The 20,506-nt window shown below is 34.6% G+C and overlaps 1 protein-coding gene and 1 non-coding gene across 3 annotated transcripts in view; both read right to left on the bottom strand.

The window, feature by feature from the left end:
- Positions 1-20,506, bottom strand: part of WNK3 (WNK lysine deficient protein kinase 3) — a 128,409-nt gene that overhangs the window by 32,880 nt on the left and 75,023 nt on the right. For both annotated transcript variants that reach the window (XM_072956764.1, XM_006218265.4), the window contains exons 11-17: positions 11,097-11,161; positions 7,965-8,112; positions 7,007-7,123; positions 5,870-6,025; positions 5,737-5,788; positions 4,317-4,451; positions 3,012-3,955 (exon numbers count right to left, since the gene is read on the bottom strand). In XM_072956764.1, the coding sequence (XP_072812865.1) occupies positions 3,012-3,955; positions 4,317-4,451; positions 5,737-5,788; positions 5,870-6,025; positions 7,007-7,123; positions 7,965-8,112; positions 11,097-11,161 (1,617 nt within the window). The remainder of the gene's footprint in view (positions 1-3,011; positions 3,956-4,316; positions 4,452-5,736; positions 5,789-5,869; positions 6,026-7,006; positions 7,124-7,964; positions 8,113-11,096; positions 11,162-20,506) is intronic.
- On the bottom strand, positions 216-287 carry TRNAI-GAU (transfer RNA isoleucine (anticodon GAU)). Its single transcript has one exon. It is a non-coding gene; the product is annotated as a tRNA-Ile (tRNA).

Consider the following 20,506-nt stretch of genomic DNA (forward strand, 5'->3'; position numbering starts at 1 on the left):
GTGGTGAGAAGAAAATGTGACCAAGAGAAAGGTCACTTATGCAGGGAGGAGACAAGATCTAGGAGCGAGGGGAGGCCCTTCTACCTTTGAAGACTAGCTATTGGACCACCCTCTGGGTAGGATTAGATATTTGCAATATCCAGCTCCAGGAAGCAGGTCCCACGCTTTTCCCACAATTACTGGAGTAATGCTACAGTAATGTTTTTCCCCCTTAATAGAGGCACTGTGGATTGAACCCAGGACCTCGTGCACATCAAGCATGTGCTCTACCACTGAGCTATACCCCTCATGCCCAGACTACAGTAATTAAATATAGCATTTACAGACAAACAAGCAATCTTACAGGGAGAAAAGAAAAAATGAGTATACAATGAAGAATTCCCAACATGAGAAATCAGCACTTAAAGAAAACACTAAACTCAACAAATAGAATAGCTAAGGAAACAGCATTAGTAACACAGAATAAGACTTTAATATCTTCAGAGAGATATGTGAATATAAGACAGCCATAAAAATTATGGTTATCAGAAATGAAAATTATAATCCTTTCATTAAAAAAATAGCTGAATAGAAGATTAGAAATAGCTTAAAAGTTGAGAAATTCTCCCAATAAAAAACAAAAAGGACAAAGAGATGGAAAGCATGAAATGAAAAGTTAATAGATAAGAAAAACAGGAAATGAAGAAGTAAAACTATCTCTATTCTCAGATTGTAAGATTGTATGTATTACACAGAAAATCCTAAATAATACACCAAAATCTATTACAGCTAATAAACAAACTCAGCAAAGTTAAAGGATACAACATCAACAATCAAAAATCAGTTGTATTTCTATACACCAGAAATGAAAAATCTGAAAAGGAAATTAAGAAAACAATTCCATTCATAACAACAACAAAGAGAATAAAATAACAAATGGTGCTGGAACAACTGGAAAGCCACATACAAAAGAATGAAGCTGGACCTTTATCTCACACCATATACAAAAATTAACTCAAAATGACCCTATCATCTGTACTTAGTTAATCAAGTGTAAAGCAAAAAAGGACATTTTTGGACATTAAAAACAATTGGGTCCCACGTTGGTGGTATAGTGGTGAGCATATCTGCCTTCCAAAAACAATTTGTCACCCATGCAACATATTTAAAAATATTACTCATAGAAATATACCAGGGGTAGGGGGAAGGAATTCTAGGACACTAGAAACAATGGCAGGTAATAAGTTTGATCCAGCTGTAGCAATGGACACTTGAAACAAATAAAAGAATCCATCTGACCTTGACATTTGGAAGTCTCCTCTAAGCAACAAAGTTTAAATAACAGAAAATTACATTTAATTTTTTATGGTTCTAATCACATTACATGATTGCTGGATAACATATAATCATAATATAAATGTTATTTACTGATTTCAATTCTTCCAATCAACCTATAGACAAAGCACAACCAATTGTTACAGAAAAAATGTAGATGTTATAAACTTTGCCAATATGTTGAAAAGTAATTTAAGTAATAAAAATTGTGAGGTACATGAGGAAGAAAAGTGGAGGAAAGGGAAAGGAAAATATAATTTCTTCACCTTTCATAGAAGTGAGTCAATAAGTATTGTATAAAATTACTAAATAAAAAAATAGTTAAGTATATTATTTACAAGTTATTAGTAGCAATGACCAAAAGAATTAAAACCAGGAACTTAAGAGTGTTTGGGGAATGAGAGTGTTAACACAACAATTACTTTTAATTTTCTATTCTTCTGAACTGCTTTCGTGTTTATAACTAATCACTTAATTTTAAAGTACTAGTTTACCAAAAAATAAGTATTTACATTACATGTATTCAATGGAATGTTATGCAGGTTGTTTAAAAAAGTTAAGTGGGGTAGAGCTATGTGCACTGACAAGGATAAATGTACATAGTAAGTGGGAAAAAATACAGAGCAGCACATATATATAAAGAAGTATATGTATATAAATATATAGTAGGTATCTATGTCCTTGTAAATATGTAAAATACATATAAAGAAGCGTGCCTGTATAAATATTTGTATGTTATTTAAAACCATGTCTGGAAAGATTTATTAACAGCTGTGTCTATAGGTTTGGAAGTGGGGTGGATTTCACTTTATATACACACATATAGTACTTATATGATAATAATAATAATGAGATACAGTGATGAAGATTTCGAAATATGTCTATGATATACTGTAAAATAAAAAATCAAGTTGCGGACCAATATGTTTACATCACAATCCTACTTTTGTGAATAAGAAGTTATAGGTTTAGGGGGAGGGTGTAGCTCAGTGTTAAAGTGCATGCTTAGCATGCACAAGGTCCTGGGTTCAATCCCCAGTACCTCCACTTAAAAAAAAATTTGAAAAAAAATGAAAAAAAAAGAAGTTATAGGTTTGTAACTAGATCTGTGTAAGCTTAAGTCTAGAAAAATAAGTACCAAATAGTGGATAAGCACCAGATAGTTGTTATCTCTGTGAGTTGAAGGGACAGAAAAGAGAAATTAAATTTCTATATTATATAACTTAAAAAAAACAAGTCACGAGATTATGGAGGATTTTCTTTCTTTTTAAAAAAAATTTCAAACCAATTAAAACTCACAGAACAAGATTAAATTAAAACCACAATAATTTTATTTTAAAAACCACAATTTTATTTTAAAGAAGGAAACCGATAACAGGTATTTTTAAGTGGAAATCTAAAAGCAAGTTTTTCTTACCCACTAAAACAATCTCTAAATCAGTTCTGTTCAGTCATTAATACAAAAATAAACATTGCTTGCAAGTTCCTATCTAATTCACCAGAGGGCTCTCTCACCAAGGATAGTTTTGTCTCTACTGAGAAGTTCTGGATGCCTGCAGCCTAATTCGTGGCCTTCTTAAATACCTGTGACCTTAGAATCTTGTGACAATTTCATTTCAAAGGACAGAACTTTAAAAAGGAAGATATTTCTTTAAAAGCATAAGGATAAGGAATTGGTTAGAAAGAATGATACTTACATGTAAACATAATTCGCTGGGTATAGAAGTTATCACATTCAGGTCCCTTTTGAACACTGATATGTTAGCAGGCTGACTCACAGCCACATTGGACAGGATCTTAGAGCCTGTCTGCTGAAAATTAGGGGACTGTGCAGGACTATCTTGAACTCCACAGTGACTGATGCCTATGACTTCTGGCACTGGACATGAGAGTGTATCTTCAGCAGAGGAAGAAAATGGAGAGTCTATGCTTTGGGTATCCTTCTGACTCTCAGGATAGATGCTAGATGTGCTATGCTCCTGGTAGAGTAAATTTCTTAATTTTTCATCCAGAGTTTTAATTCGGTTGTCTGCAAACTCCATTTTTGGAGGTCCTTCCCCATCTGATTCCAGAACAGTAGCAGGTAGAAGGGTAGTCGGTTCCAGGCCAGGGGTCTGAGTGGGAATGACCATCATAGGAGAACTTCCTTCCGTGTTCACTGTGGTTTCTCCTTCTTGGGAAATAAACTCTGCATCCACAGTTGGCTGCTGCACTGACAAGGATTGAGGCTTTTGATCAGACATAAAGGCTGGAGTTGTAAAAGAGTTACCAGCAATCTGAGTTGACTCGCCAGGAGGGGCCATAAGTACATCGGCCTGACTGGCAGCTTGGTGACCTGGATACACAGGTAGGAATATGCCTGCTTTGTTGGTGAGTCCCTCACATTCAAATGAAACTGCACGAACTGAAGTAGCAGAATGACTGGAACTACTAGCAACTGGTGCCATTATCTGCCTGTCCTCTTCCACTTGATAAAGTACAGCTGGCTGCTTAGTTTCTGCACTGGCATATTCAGAAATCTTACCATCAACTACATCCTTTTGTTCTGATGTGGAGGTGAAAAGTGGATGCTGGCATGGATTATTTTCTAGAGTAAGCAGTGTATCCTGTGGTATTTCCTTATTACTTATGTTTCTTGGACCTGGAACAATTAATAAAGAATGGTTAAGCATGTATTAATAAGTACAAAGCATGGACTAGCACCCAAACTCAAAAGGGACAGGAGGAGCAAGGGGCAAACTAGAACCTGTGTGAAAACGTTTACCTCTTGTAAATAAGACTCAAAATACACAGAATTCAACCTGATAAGGAAAAAAATTTTTTTCTTCATAAATATTTAATTTTAAATGGCTTAAGTTACACTCTAATATTAACATCTTCAAAATGCTTATGAAAATCATCATAAGTATAAAATACCCATGAAAACAAGTTAGGGATATGGTATATATTTTGCATCCCCATCCTCCAAGTCTGGATAAAGTTGGCAAAGGACAAACACTTACTAGAAAGCAAATTTAGCCCAGGAACTGTAGACATGGACTGTTGAAGAGAAGAAGATTGAGCCTCACGGTTTCTTATCGTTTGATTGATACAGAATCGCCATCGACCAACTGGGGATGACTGAGGAGCAGATTCATCTGCAGAAAGAATTAGCAAAAATTAATATGCTACGCAATTGTCAATATGTTTACCTTATTGACTAAGGAAACCACGTTAAAACACCAAATTGTCTTTTATCTCCATTTCCAACAGCACTAGGATATGTGTAACTTATAAGACCAGACCTCCCAACCTTGACTGATAAATACTCTAAAAAACTAAGCACAAGATATCCTTAGAGAAGGATTTTAGATTCTATTGAAACAGACGTTGTATCAATAGCAATTAGAAGCAAGGCACTTTTTTGGGAAGAAATGGAAAGCACTATTTCCATTAAAACCTATATCTCTTCTGTATCCTGATTATGTGGTACTCACACAAATCTATAAGAGGACTAAAATTTACAGAACTGTATGCCAAAAGAAAAAAAAAGTCAGTTTTACAGTATGATAACTTAAAAAAAAATAAGCCCCCATATCTGTACTCCTACTTTGTGAACTTATTCAAAAAAGTACTTCTTTTTAAACTTTAGCCTACTTTGTCAGTCAGAAATCTGCTCAGATTCCTGCTAATGAGAAAAAGATGACAGAGGACCTTGGCATCCTAGCACAAATTAAATTTCAGGGTAATGGTATCTGGTTCCATGACTCCCACACCACCTGTTGCTTCTTCATGCTGTTATAATTCCTTCAGAGGTCCTCATTTGTCTATGGCTTTTCTCCCCCTCCCAGATATTCTAAATATACCCATGACCAGAGCTGAGAAGAATGGAGAAATAAGGTCATGAGAAAAGAAAATAGAAGACTCCGTTTTTAGTCCCTGGAAGTTTATCTGGTATTTGATTTACAAAAACTTATCAATGATCAGAGCAGGTAGAAGCATATCACTGGTAGAATGAAATCAAGATGTGAATGACTAGTAAAACATGAGGCAAATTTAGAACATAATGATTTTAGTTTAAGTTTCTCTCCATCTCATATCAGGAGGGAAAAAAAAAAACTTACCAGTTAAGTTCAAACAGTAAAGCTGTTAAAGGTCATCAGTACTGTGACTGCTTTTCTGGCAACATACCATGCAACAACTCAGAAATAAATCAATCAGGTAAAACCAACACTTGGAGGAAATCTGAAGAATGCTTTTACTTCTTACTTCTTTTACTTCTTATTTCTGGGCTATAAAGTCCATTCATAGTGTGGGAAAACCTACATCAACAATTTATCAAATTCCTTTCCTGACTAATATCTTTCCCAAGATGTATAAATTAAAAGTGTCCAAATGTCATGGTTCAAAAGCCAAATGGTAAATTTTATTAAATATACTTACTGCTGGTTTGAGTGGATGCAGAATTTATCTGTACTTGTTCAGATGATCCTGTCTGAATTAAAAATGAATAGATAAATAAAGAAGTTCCTGATACATACCCAAGAAGACCTATTTGCTAAGCAATTGCTCTTACTTGGCTACTGCTGGATTCCATGTTAATAGAGTCAACTCCGGTGGCTCTTTCTGCAGCAGAGTGGACATGAAGGATCTCCTGGGCTTGACCTACAATAGCCCTCAATTCCTCTACAAATTTTTCTTTTTCACTTTCCAGGACAAAGTTATCTTCAACCTATCCAAAAGTAAAAGTAAGTCTATTCACAAGAATGAATTTAGTTTTTCAAAATTATAATACTGTATCAATGGTGACTACCATGAAGAAAAATAAAGTATTTAGATCTAAAGGCCAATAATACATTAAATTATTCTTTCTATTTTGAGACCACTAATATATGTTAGATCGGCACTATTTACCATAAACCAGCATTTTAAAAAATATCTGGCATTCTATAAATTGATTGCTATTTGAAGAACATAACTGAAGCAATGTTTAAAAATAGGATGTCCAAACCCAAAATATTTTACATCAAAAATCACAAAATGAAACATCTATAAAGATGATAAAGAATGGCCCAGAGACAGTTCAGAAAATACCATGTTGAATAATAGGTAGAACTGACAAAATTATTAACTTTTAAAATGTTAAATTCTGCTTGGCCAGGAATGTATAATCCAAAGAAAACTGGCAGAAACAAAAGCATATGCTTCCTGCCTAGACCATTCCCATCAAAAATAAGGAGGAGGAATACTAACTTCAGCCTAACCATTCAAAGAAAATATAAATCTAAATGAAATAACGAATATTACTTGAACACCTATATGTAAGATATTATATCCATTAGAATTACCTGGAAACTTTACAAACTATTAATGCTTAGGCCTCACCTCCAAAAAATCTGATTTAATTAGGACTCAGGCAACAGAACTGTTTTTTAAAAGCTCTTCAGGTAATTTTAAAATGCAGCCAGAGATAAGAACCACTGACACAGATCCTCTCTTAATGAAATTCCCTCATATTTTGCACATAAATATACTGAAACCAGAGGAGATACAGTGACTTACTCTTGATCATAACCAATTTTGCACTGTGCAAATTTTTAGAACTAGGAATATCCCAAAAAAGATGGCTCTGAATAAATGGGGGGAGAGTTAGAAGTGGGGAAATGAGACAGAGAATGCTGCTGGGAAAATAATTTGGTTTTACTGTACTTACCATATAATCTGCAATATCCTCTGGTACATCCCCATCAACATCAAACTTGAAGGTGACCATCTTGTTATTGTGTGTCTCCAGCTGACACTCCACCATGTTGTCTCCAGAGGTTGACACCTGGGAACAAACATTTTACCAGTTTAAGAGTTAGTCATTGTCTTCTCTTTGCAAATGGTACAGGAAACATCTGGATGAACTCACATACAATATATGAAAAAAAAGTGGCTTAAATTGTTCAGAATTTGAAAAGATTGTTTTTCTCTTGGTGAAATACTACCTAAACAACCATTCTATGACAAATCTAAGGCTCAAATTACTCAGGAAAAAAGTAAGTTAGAAATGTGAACCTCTGGGAAAGAAAAGGAACACAACTTTTATAAAAAGGCAAAAAAAAAAAGTTACAATAGTCACTACAGCTATCCGCAATGCACAGATCTAAATTTGGTCATTCATTTCCAAAATTCTCCTAATCCCACAAATTGACTCTTGAAACAAAACAAAATGCACTGCTAATGGATATGTAAACTGGTCTAACCTTTCTGGACAGCAATCTAGAAATATATATTTAGAAACTTTAAAAATCTCCATACTCTTTGACCCACTAATTCTACTTCTAGGAATCTAGCATAAGGAAATAATCAGGGATATGTACAAAGATTCAAGAGTGTTTGGGGGGAGGGTATAGCTCCAGTGGTCGAGCACATGCTTAGCATGCACGAGGTCCTGGGTTCAATCCCCAGTACCTACTCTAAGAAGTAAATAAATAAACCTAATTACTACCCCCCCCAAAAAAAAAACAAAAAAAGCTTTAAAAAAAAAGTGTTTGCTGCAGAGCTTCATAATATTCTATACTCACATTTGCAACAACATCGCCCCTCCCAGCCCCCCCACCAGAGCTCTACATGCCCTCTTTTTTTATTACATGCCCTCTTAAACCAAACCATATTTACATACTGACCTGAAGGACAATAAGCTGGAATCTAGTCCCCTTCTCTGATCGAGGACAGGAAGCTCTTCTCTGTTTGATCCGATCTTGTTTGCCATTTCCACTTGGGTTATCAGCGATATTGGTGTTTTCCTTCACGGCTGCCAGGTCATGATGCAAACTGTTATTTAAAAAAACAAAAGCAATCCCAATTCAGTTTCTCAAAGCAGGCATTATTCTGTGATTCTCAAAGCCCAGTATTTAACACTTGAAATTCCTTCATGGCTAGAATCATTCCATCTTGATGGTAAAATTCTAAGAAAAAACCTCAATTATACTAAAAGCCATTGAACTGTACAGTTTAAATGGGTGAAAATTTAATGATATGTGAATTATATCTCAATAAAGCTGTTTTTAAAAGTTGTGAAAAACTGAGATTATACTGTATTTATTTGGCAAACATCTCATCGTATTGGGAGTGAAAGAAAAACACTGCCAGTGATGGACTTCTGTGGAACCTTTTATCACAGGATGTTCTTGATCAATATATTTTTTGTTTGCTTTGGAGTTTCTTATTAATAAATTTAAAGAAATCTTCTAAAAACCAATTCTCACACACAATATACCTGTTTATATAATTAACTCAACAGAGGATAAACAGACTGGGTGTGGGAGGCAGGAATAGTGAAGGAAATAGAACAAGAAATTAAAATTAGATAAAGAAAATGTAGTGTGTTTTGGAATATTATTCAGCCATAAAAAGAATGAAATCTTGCCATCTGTAACAGCACAGATGGAACTTGAGGGCACTATGATAAGTGAAGTCAGAAAGAGAAAGACAAATATCACATGATCTCACTTATATGTGAAATCTAAAAAAAATTAAAAAGCAAATAAGAAGAAGATCCCAAACTCACAGATACAAGGAACAGATTGGTGGTTTCCAGAGGCAGGGATAGGGGGAAAGAGTAGAGGAACTGGCGGAGGGTGGTTGAAATAGTTGAAGGGAGTTGAAAAGTACAAACTTAGAGTAATAAAATAAGTAAGTCATGGGGATGTAGTGTACAGCATGGTGACTATAGTTAATAATACTGTATTGTATATTTCAGAGTAGTTAAGAGGGTAGATCTTAAAAGTTCTCATCACAAGAAAAAAAATTCTGTAACTATATTTGGTGATGGATGGTAACTACTTACCGTGATCATTTCACAACATATACAAATTTTGAATTATTATACTGTATATCTGAAACTAATATAAGGTTGTCAGTTATAACTCAGTAAAAACAAACAAAACAAACGAACAAATAAAGAAATAGTAAAAGAAACTACAGTACAATTCTGGTTAAAAAAACTAAAAATGAATGATGTGAAAATGGTTCAACATGACTAATTCTAACTAGTTATATTTTGCAAGTTCAAGGCAATATGATTATGAAAGGGCAGGCAAATGTTCAGCTGGTCTGTGTTGAAGGCATTTTTCAGCTCTTTATTTAATAAATTTGAAGATACTTTAATAAATACAAAAATTCCAATAAATGCATTTGAAACTTAAATGAGATCTTTAAGCACCAGATATTTTTAAACTTAATTTTTAGGTAAATTCCTTTCTCCTAAAAACTACTCATGAAGTATCTATATAAAGATATACAAGAAAAGAAAAATAACTCCTAAAATTTTTCTATATTCGTGTGAAAAAGAATTTGCATAAATACAAGCAGTGGAAGAAGAATACCTTAATCCTGCTCATAGTTTTAATACACAGAGAAATAGCAGTAACAAATAACACCTTCACAGGATGAAAGGGACATAATTCTAGTCAGTGCAGCTATATCATTCACATTGCAGTTATCTGAAAGCCCTAGTTTAGGGTTCAGAGCAAGATGGCAGAAACTCAACTCTCCCTATTCCTCCTCACTAAGTATAACTAAAAAAACTGGAAATAATAAAGAAGAATATCACAGGAGGGCACTGAAGCGTGAAAAGATAAAGGCAGACTGGCTAGTGACTCCCAGGACTTGAGGAGAAATATAGCAGTTTGGCATCTCCTGATTATCCACCCAGTGACAGAATGCCATTCAGGCTAATTGTCTCTTGATTCCAGGTCAAAAGGCAAAGGCAGCTCTAGCCCAGTGGTCTCCTGAACCCCCAAACCAGAAACAGAAGTTGGTTCAGGTGGGCCCTTTCCTCCCTTGGTGATGCTGGCAGGAGCCCCACCAGTAGCATGTGGTCTGGAGAGCTGGCCTAGGGCAGTGGGCCTAGAGAAATGTTCTCCAACCCCTTGGTCCAGTAGTGGGGCTCCGTGGTGTCAGGTGAACCAAGCAGACCAGAATAATACAAGACTCTGAAAACTAAATTGCCATTAGAACCACAGCCCACAAAAGTAGACTAGGATCTAGGCACCTAAACAAGGTGACTGCCTGCTAAAATAGAGTATTTAAATAGGATCCAGAATATCCTAACATTATATCCAAAATGTCCCAGAGAGAAATGAAAATTCTTTGTCATACCAAAACCCAGGAAAATCACAACCTGAACATGAAGAGACAATCAATAGATGCCAACACCAGGATGAATCAGATATTGGAACCACCTGACAAGGATTTTAAAGCAGCCATTATCAAATTACTTCAATGAGCAATTAAAAATACTCTTGAAGCAAATGAAAAATAAAAAAGAGAAGATATTTTAAAAAGAACTTAATGAAAATTATAGAAGAGTACAATCATATTTGAAATAAAAAACCCACTGAATGGGCGCAATAGCAGAATGAATAAGACCAAGGAAAGAATCAATGAACTTGAATACAGAAAATAGAAATTACTCAATCTGGACAAGACAGAGAAAAATAGTAGTTTACAATTACCAAATAATAATACAATTATATATCTGGTTGTAATTTATTTATTTAGATTAACTGGAATTTCACTCTACATTATCACTTATTTCCTTTTTTAATCCTTATATTTTTTTCTTAAGAACAGAATATTATAATAATGAGAACAAGAAAATGATCAATAATTTCACAATCCATATGATCCTTATTAACATGAAAAAGTAAAAAATATACCTACTATTTTTATCGGACACACACTAAGCACCTAATGAATGCAAATACTTCAACATACCTTCACTGTTTTCACTGTATTAGTTTCAAGATACTCACCTTCGAACTAAATCTGGTTTTAGAAGAGTTGCTTGTTGTTCAGCTCCAGCTGGTTGGGATACAGGCTGTAAATAGCACAGAAATAAAACTTATGGTAACAGCAAACTTCAAGCTAAAGATAGAATTTGCTATTATTTCAGAAAACATATTTGTTACATTTCATATTTTGGTTACCGCACAAACCAGGTAGAATGTCTATAATACTGAATGTATATATCGATCCTATTATTGATGCTACTACCAAAGATAAAGAAAATAAAATGTAGCAGTATTCATATTTACCAAGATTTTTCATTAAAAAAGATAGTATTGTCTTGAAGTCAACACTACTGATATCTAGGGCAGGATCACTTTTTGTTGTGGAGAAGAGGGCTCCCTGTGCACCATGGGACGTTTAGCAGCATCTCTGAATTCTATCCACCAGCTGCCAGTAGCACCTTCTTACCACCTGTGACAACCAAGAATGTACCCAGATATTTCTAAATGTCCCTGAGGTGCAAAATTATCCGTTGAGAACTACTGTTCTAGAGAGAATATACCACATAAGCAACTAAACAGATGAATATACATGTATACTGTTTTACATTCTAAATAAAAAAATTTTTTCCCTACAAAAAAAAAAGATAGTATTGGCAGGGGAAGGTATAACTCAATGGTAGAGTGTGTGCTTAGCATGCATGGGGTCCTGGGTTCAATCCTCAGTACCTCCATTAATAAATAAATAAACCTAATTACCTCCTCCTCCTCCTCACCACAAAGTAAAAACTCTTTAAAAAGATAGTATTGTTTTATGTACTTTTGTTTATGTTATTTTCCATTGGAGAACACATATTCGGCTGCCAGTCCTGATTATAAAGTTACTGAGAAAAGAAGAGTTGCTGCCATTTCACAAACAGATAAATCAATGATTCAAGCTTTAGCATACTGTACGGACTCACTCTTTCTTGCTCTCTTTTCACTAAACTACTGCCAACAATTCCTTTATTGCAGCTGGTTTTAGTATCAAGCAGCTGCAATACTGGCTTCTAGGGGAAAAGTTTAAGCCTTCAAATGCCAACCCTGTTGGAAAATAACGTTAAACACTTTTTAATCCACCCTATGTACTGCCACTGGTGACAGTAGTGACTTTAAAATGCAAATCTACCAAAATTGATCACTTACCCACCTAGTTTAAACTTTCTTATGATGGCTCCACATCTTCTCTAAGGTTAAGTTCCTTTGGGAGGCAAATAAAGTCCTCAATGAACTGGTCCCTGCCTCATTCTCTAGTCTCTTCTTGAAGCCACACTGAACTGTAGCTCCTCTGAGTGAGTAGGGCTCTTCCATATACTGTGACTCTATTTATGTTCCTTCATCTCCCTGGACTATTTCAATTCCTCCTCCGTCCTGTCCATTTAGCAAATATCTGTGTGCAACTACTATATACAAGAAGGCTCTATTACAGTGGGTTCCAGACAGACCAGCAAAATCACCTTGGCATCTCTTAAAAAAAACATACATCTTAGCTCATTTCTTGGTTTCTAAAGTAAAAGGCATGAAGGTTCCTTGGAGAAATAGTGGATTCCAGCACTGGGGCAAGAAAAGTATAAGATAAACCTGGATCATCTTGCTATCCAGGTAAAGAAGTGCTCAAAGAATGATGGGAACATATCAAAAGCACACAGGAGCCAACTTAAAGGGGTTCCCATTGCCCAAATATGGGACAATTTGGGCATCAAAATAAATAATAAAAGAATATAACACATTCAATAAGATAAGAATCCATGAGTTCATACTGATACAAATAGATAAGTGAAAGCTCTTACAATACAAAGCCACCTAATATAAGGAATGATGACATAAGAAAATCATCAATAGATGATAAAACCAGTGGGTGAAAGCTGGATGAGGAACAGGACATTTATAGTTTCAAAATATCTCCCCATAAATTACTTATTAATTACAAAAATTAAAAATGGTCACTTTACAGTGGAAGAACTTGGCAGGCCCCACCTTAATCAACTAATCAAATCTCAGCAATATGGGGACCAACTGACATCACATGACTCCTAATATGATACAGTGCACAAAGAATAGAACACCATTTACATGCTATTCCTGACAAAAATGCATGATCTGAATGTGAACAAAAGGAAACTTCAAACAAATTCAAACTGAAGGACATTCTACAAAATAACAGACTTACTCTTCAAAACATCAATGTTATGAAAGACAAAGAACTGTTCCAGGTTAAACGAGACAAAACAGACAAACCATACATGATCTTCAATTAGATCCTCGATCAAAGTGGGGAAATTGCCATAAAGGACATTTCTTGGACAACTGGTAAAATTTTAATATGGAAACAGATTAAATAATAGTATCACAGTCATGTTAAACTCCCTGAATTTGGTCACTGTATTGTGGTTGAGAAAATTTCCTTGTTCTGTTATAGCACAGATATGTTTAAGGGTAAAAGGATATCATGTAACTAGCTCTTCCATGCTTCAGAAGGAAAATCGTGTGTGGATTAATGGATAGATGGATGGATGGACAAACAGGTCGACCAACTGACCAACAGATCAGTGGACTGTCATCAAGTAATGTCTTTTATCATGCCTCTCTTTATCATATATGTTTAATACCTGACTCCAAGGACTTTGAATGATTCATCTTTGTATTCTCATTGCCTCTTAGTACAGTGCTTGGCACATTTTAAGTTTCAATAGATGTTTGAAGGTAGAAAGAAATAAGAAAGAAAACAGTGACATAAGAAAGGCTGTGCCATAAAAATGTTTGTGATCCAATATTACCAATCCTGGACCATCAATCCTAAAGAATTAATACAAAGGAAGAAAAAAGTATAAAGTCTGTTTCATCATAAATGTTCAAAAAATAGTAGCTATCTCTTTGTGTTTTTATTGTGGTATTATACACAACAAAAACTGGCAGCAAGTTGTCGTCCAGGAATAGGGAAAGGGTTAGGTAAGCATGAATACTTATTGTACTACTATGTGGCCAGTGAAAATTTCAATTGTGAAGTTCAAGTAAAGGCAAGGAAAATTACTTATGAATGAAAAAAGCAGAAAACAAAATGGTACATATAATTACAACCATTTACACATATGATAAAAACCTAGGAATACTATAACAAATATTACAATCACTACCATGTTAAGGAAATAACATTCTAGGTGATTTTTTCCCCATTTTCCTACTTTTTATAATGTTACTAACTTACATTTTATAATTTAAAACTTTCAAAGGATAGCAAATACTAAGTGCATAAGAAAATAGGCACTTTCATGAACTGCTGGGGTTTATGGGACTGTAAAATGGTTAGACCTTTCTGAAAGGTAATTTGACAATATGTATCAAGTTTCTAAAAACAACCAGTAATTCTATTTCTAGAAATCTATCACAAGGAAATAATTAAGAGTGTATACAAAGATATGGTTATAAGAATGTTCCTCACAATGTGGAATATAGTTGCAAATAGTAAAAAAAAATAGACACAATTCTTTACCTGATCCATTAAATAAATAATGGTACGTCCATACTAAAGGATATTATGCAGTCCTTTGAAAACATGTTAAAGCACATAAGATGTTATAAGTGAAAAAAGGCTAAAAGACTATGTACATTATATTTACATTAAAGTTACATGTATGTATAAGCATATTCAATGGCCTGGAAGAATATACAACTGGTATTGAGCAAACTTAACTATATTTATCTTGCTTTGGTAATACGAAAAAAATTAATTCAACTCTGTACAGATTTATCAGCCCTCAAATTTGGTAATCTCAGGGCAAGTACCCATTATTTCAATGCACAGCATTATAGTCATTTCAGACAAAAGTGAAAGTGAAACATTTCACTAAATTTGAAAATCATCTACAAAAATGGCCCAGCATCTATTTGTAAATGTTAACTTTGAAAATCCTAGAAATACTATAACAGAACTTGATTTGAAGCTGTCACATAAAAAGGAAGATCAACCAAAGCCATGATTCTGAGGATCAACACGAAGCAGCATTAACAATCTTGCTAATAATTATAAGTGGTTATAAACTATAATTCCAGATTGTTGTCATAGTAACTATATTTTGTTTCTCTTTAATACATAGGCTTTGCCTCCAGATTTATGCATCAGGACACCATGTCACTGCTCCATCTTGCTGGGATTCACCATAATTCTTTTAAAGTTACTTTAATATGAACATTTGTTAAGCTGGATACATTTTGTTGAATCCCGTTGTGTACAAAAGAAGAAATCTCTTCCCCAAAGTATTTGCTGTCAATGTTTCAACAGTGATTATATTAAAGAGCTAATTACCTAATCTATAGAAGCTAATCTAATTTATCTAGGAAAAAACCTCAGTATGGGTTGACTAGGTTGAGGGGGAAGGGAAGGGCAGGAAATGATATATTATACTAATTTCTCCCCAATCCCCACCTTCAAATCCAAATGAAAGACAGGCACTGATCCCTTTTCCTAAGGAGACTTTGATATCTGGATATCTGAGACCTTGAAAACTAGCCAGCAAAATTCAATAAAATTAAACTACCTCTGGACACTTGCAGAATGAGGATAAAGCCAAAATAAGAAGCAGAACTAGGCCTGGACTCATGGACCACACCATTCTCTCTTCTCTATCTTGGCACTTAAAACACTCTCTTGAAGTTGTTTCCAGATCTTTCTCACCTATGGCACTGTGAGCTCTTTGAGGGAAGGGATCATATCTATAAGATTTATCACAATATCTCCAGTGCCTAACCAATATCTGAAACAGGAATAGCTGCTCAATAATGTCTTTCACTATTATAAAGTTCTCATTTTTATTACTGTTTTTATTTTTATTACAGCAACAAAACAACCACTATTTATTGAGCATTTATTAAGTGCTAAGTACTTTATATACATTATTTAATTAAGTTCAACCATTATGACAACTCTAAGTGATACGTATTATTATCTTTGTTTTACCAATGAGGAAGCTGAGGCAATAAGTGATGGAGGCAAAAACTGAGTCAGTAAAAGAAAATGAATGACTAGACAAATGACTCCAAAGAGTACTGAAGAGCAGAGACCCCTTGTGCACACCCTTGTATCTCCTTTACTTACTTCACCATTACTTGCCTTCCTCCTATCAGTGGTTTTCAGCCCTTGATGCACTCTATAATCTTAAGTAAAGAAAAGGAGGAAGAGAGGAAAAAAAAAGAAAAAAGAAAACAGAAGGAAAGAAAATCCAAGCTCATGCACATTCCAAAGATTCTTATTCAGTTATTCTGGAGTGAAGGAGATCAGTTAAACTGAGAAGTATTTTTAAACATTTTATAAACTGCCTTATTGTATTATCAACGTGACAAAACATATCTCTCCCATGAAGTTCTTTTTAACAACCTTTATTTATTGAGTACTTATTATGTGCCAGGCACTTCCAACATATAACTCATCTAACCCTAATAAGCCTGCAAAATAGGCATTTTTTTCTGACTTTATGAAAAATTTCCAACATATGGAAAAGTTGAATAGTTGTTCAGTGAAAACCCATATATCCACCACCCATAGTCTACAGCATTTTATATTATTTGCATTATTACATCAATGCATCCATCAATATACATATATCCATCAATCCATCTTACTTTTATTCATTTCAAACTCAGTTGCAAATACAAGATAAGCATTTTATTTTTTTAAATTTTTTACTGAAGTGTAGTTGATTTACAATGTTAGTTTCAGGTGTACAGCAAAGTGATTCAGCTATACATATACATACATATATATTTTCTTTTGAGATTCTTTTCCATTAAGGATAAGCATTTTAAAAGTTCATTTTACAGATGAAAAGAACCTAAGCTAAAAGAAATTAAATAACTCCTCAAATCACACAGTAAGTAATTAAAAGAGCCAGAGTTCAAATTCAGAGCTAACTAAAGATACAAACTGGCTCAAGCCTATATGTATGTTGTACATACCTGTTTAACAGTGAAATGTTTGCTTATTTAATTAAAGAAAATTATTACAGTGCATGATGCCCATTTCCGTATTTTTTTTAATTTATTTTATTATTATTTGGGGGGGTGGGGAGGGAGGTAATTAGGTTTATTTATTTATTTATTTATTTATTTATTTATTTATTTATTTATTTAATGGTGGTACCGGGGATTGAATCCAGGACCTTATGCATGCTAAGCATGCGCTCTACCACTTGATCTATACCCTCCCCCGACTTCCATATTTTCTGTATTTATAAAGAGTCCTTCATCTATAAAGTCATTGCTTGTTTAAGCCCAATTCTTGGCCAAGCCAAGATTCTAAATAATGAAATCTACCCTAAGAAATAACTGATCCATACACAGCACAGTTCCTTGGATAAACTCACATAATGACACCCAGGCTATTAAATATGCAGGGGAAAAATGATGAAAACACACCAATACCACAACGACTGACAGACAAGAGTAGTAGGAACTAGGAAGAAGTTTCATTAATCATAAGGCAAGTAGAACTGGATTGAAGAAAAATATTGGGCTTCACTTCAGGACCTCTCTAGAGATCACCTCATGAAAGGGAACCTAATTGAAAGATGTATACTTCATACTTTCCCCCTCATATTTGCCCCCAGTTGAGTTATCAAGGGTCTGTACCAACCAGCAAATTGATCAGGCACTACTCATGTCTCAGCCCTCCAAGCTTTCTACAGCTATTTGGAGAGAGCAACTAACATTGTTTGTTTATTTGTTTGCATTTTTAATGGAAGGAGTGAACATGCATACTGGAGATGAAAAAGGAGGAGAGTAACTGAGCCATTTGGTATTCTGGGAGGTAGAGTCCCCACAAATAAAGCCAACTCAGCAAGGATGCAGAAAGGAAAATTTTTGGTAGCCATGCATGTTGGAGGTTGTAGTCTTTAATATATTTGATTATTACAAACATTAGAGAAATTATGGGGGTAAAAGTAAACTATATCTCAGTATAGAAGAACTACAATAGATCAATACCTACTAATACACAGAAAGTGTACATCTCCCTGTCCTCAAGCTGTAGCTCTGTAAAAGGATTTAATTATCACTCAAGAGGACAATATAATTCAAAGAAAATCTATATGAAGTGTAGAGGGTTTGGCAGGAGAGTCCAGATCCTATAGAGCTTTCAGGCCACTAAGTACAGTATTATGACTTTTACTATGAGATGGGCAATGGGAAGTTTTGGGTAAGGTTGAGACATGATGTGACTTGCATTTTTAAAAGGATCACTATGCTTCCTATAATGAGAAAAAGGTTATAAAAGAGTGAAAGCAGAAGGAAGAACAACAATTAGGAGGCTACTGCAATGACTCAACAGAGATTAGACTAGCATAATGATGGAGGTGGGGAGAAGTAGTCAGGTTGTAGATACATCTTAAAGGAAAAGTCAAAAGACTTTCTGCTGATTTGAAGTGAGGTATGCAAGAAAGAGAGGAATAAAAGATGACCACCAATTCATGGCTTAAGTAACAGGAAAGACAGAGATCCTATTTGCTGAGATGGGGACAACTGTGCAAAGAACAGGCTTCAGGTGGTGGTAGGAGGAGTGCAAAAAAAGTGTTTAATTTTGGACATACTGAATTTGAAATGCCTAATATACAATCAAATGGAGATGTTGGGTGTATACTGGAGAAAAACAAAAATTCTTTCCTAGAACACAAACTCAAAAGTAAAGTGGGCTGGAGGTATTAGTATGAAATACACACACACACACACACTCACTCACTCACTCTAATCTGTCTACTGAAAACTCTAGACGTTATGACTCCCAAGTAGCATCAGGCACATTCAACACCCAGATTCTGGTTTCTGAATTACCTTTCCCACCAAAAGGATTCAAGGCTCCAAGGAGAAATGACTCATTCCAGGACTGGGGTAGGGAAAGCACAAAATGAGCCTGGAATATCTTGCTGTCCCAGAAAATAAATCACGGGGACATGACAAAAATGCGTAAGAGCCATCTTGAATGGGACCCGCATTAAACAAATCTGGGACACTTTTTCACCATCAAAATGAATAGTATTATATCATGACCTATTAAATAAAATAAGGTTCCATGAGTCCATACTAAGATGAATGAGTGCATGAATGAATGAGGGAGGGAGAAAGGCCAACTAATATAGTGAGGAATGATGAACTTAGACTATCATCAACATATATTGGAGGAATGATGAATTTAGCATATCATAAGGTGATACTAAAACTAGTTGGTGAAAGATTTCATGAGGAAAGGGATATTACATAGTCTCAATATATCTCCCTACAAATAATTCATAAATTATAAAGAGAAAAATGGCAACTTTATAGTGGAGAAGTCAGGCAGGTTCTACTTAAAACAAGTAATAAAAGTTAACATCACCAGTGTTGGCATTACCAATATGCCTCCTAATATGATGTCCTGAGAAGAATGCAATGTTTACTTACATGGTATTTCTGCCAAAAATGCATGATTTGAATCCACTCATGAGGAAACTTTAGACAAACCCAAATTTTTGCATTCTACAAAAAAATTGGCCTCTGCTTTTCAACACTGTCAAGAAAAACAAAGGCTAAAGATCTCGTCAAGATTAAAGCAGACTAAAGAAAAAGACAACTCAATAAAAAAGAAGACTTGACTAGGCACTTCACAAAAGAACATATCAGAATCACTAATAAGTACATGAAAAGATGCTCAAGATCAATTACTTATCAGAGAAATGCAAGTTAAAACCACAACTTATACTACATTATACCTACTAGGATGGCTGAAATTGAAAAGATCAACAATATTAAGCATTGATAAGGATGTGGAGTAACTGTAACTCTCATACATTGTTGGTGGGACTGCATTTTGGCACAACTACTCTAGAAAACTGTCTGGTATTATTTAGTACAGCTAAATATATCTTTATCCCGAGATCCAGCAATCCTACTCGTAGGTACATACACAAGAGAAATGAGTGCATGAGTCTACAGAAAAAAAAAACCATATAGGAGCATTCACAGCAGCTTTACTCATAAGAGCCCAAAACTAAAAGCAACCTTAATATACATTAATAAGAGAATGGATAACTGAATTGTGGTGTATTCTGTAATTGAACAACCCACAGCAAAAAAAAAAAGTAACAAACTAATTACACATGCAACAATGTCAGTGAATCCTCTAGGGAGCTAGAAACACTCTATATATCTTCATTTGCATTTCGAGGAGGAATACATATGTGAAAACTCATCTAGCTGCACAATTAAGATTAGGGTACTTTCATGTACATATGCTTTATATACTTTAATTAAAAAAGAAATCTTTTAAAAAGTTGGTATGATCCCATTCTGATAAAATAAATACTAAAAAAATGTGTTTGTGTCCGTATATGCATAGAAAAATGTCTGGAAAACTTCAAAGGTTTTAATTTCTG

Source organism: Vicugna pacos, chromosome X (genome assembly GCF_048564905.1).
Source record: "Vicugna pacos chromosome X, VicPac4, whole genome shotgun sequence".
In the NCBI taxonomy this organism is placed as follows: domain Eukaryota; kingdom Metazoa; phylum Chordata; class Mammalia; order Artiodactyla; family Camelidae; genus Vicugna; species Vicugna pacos.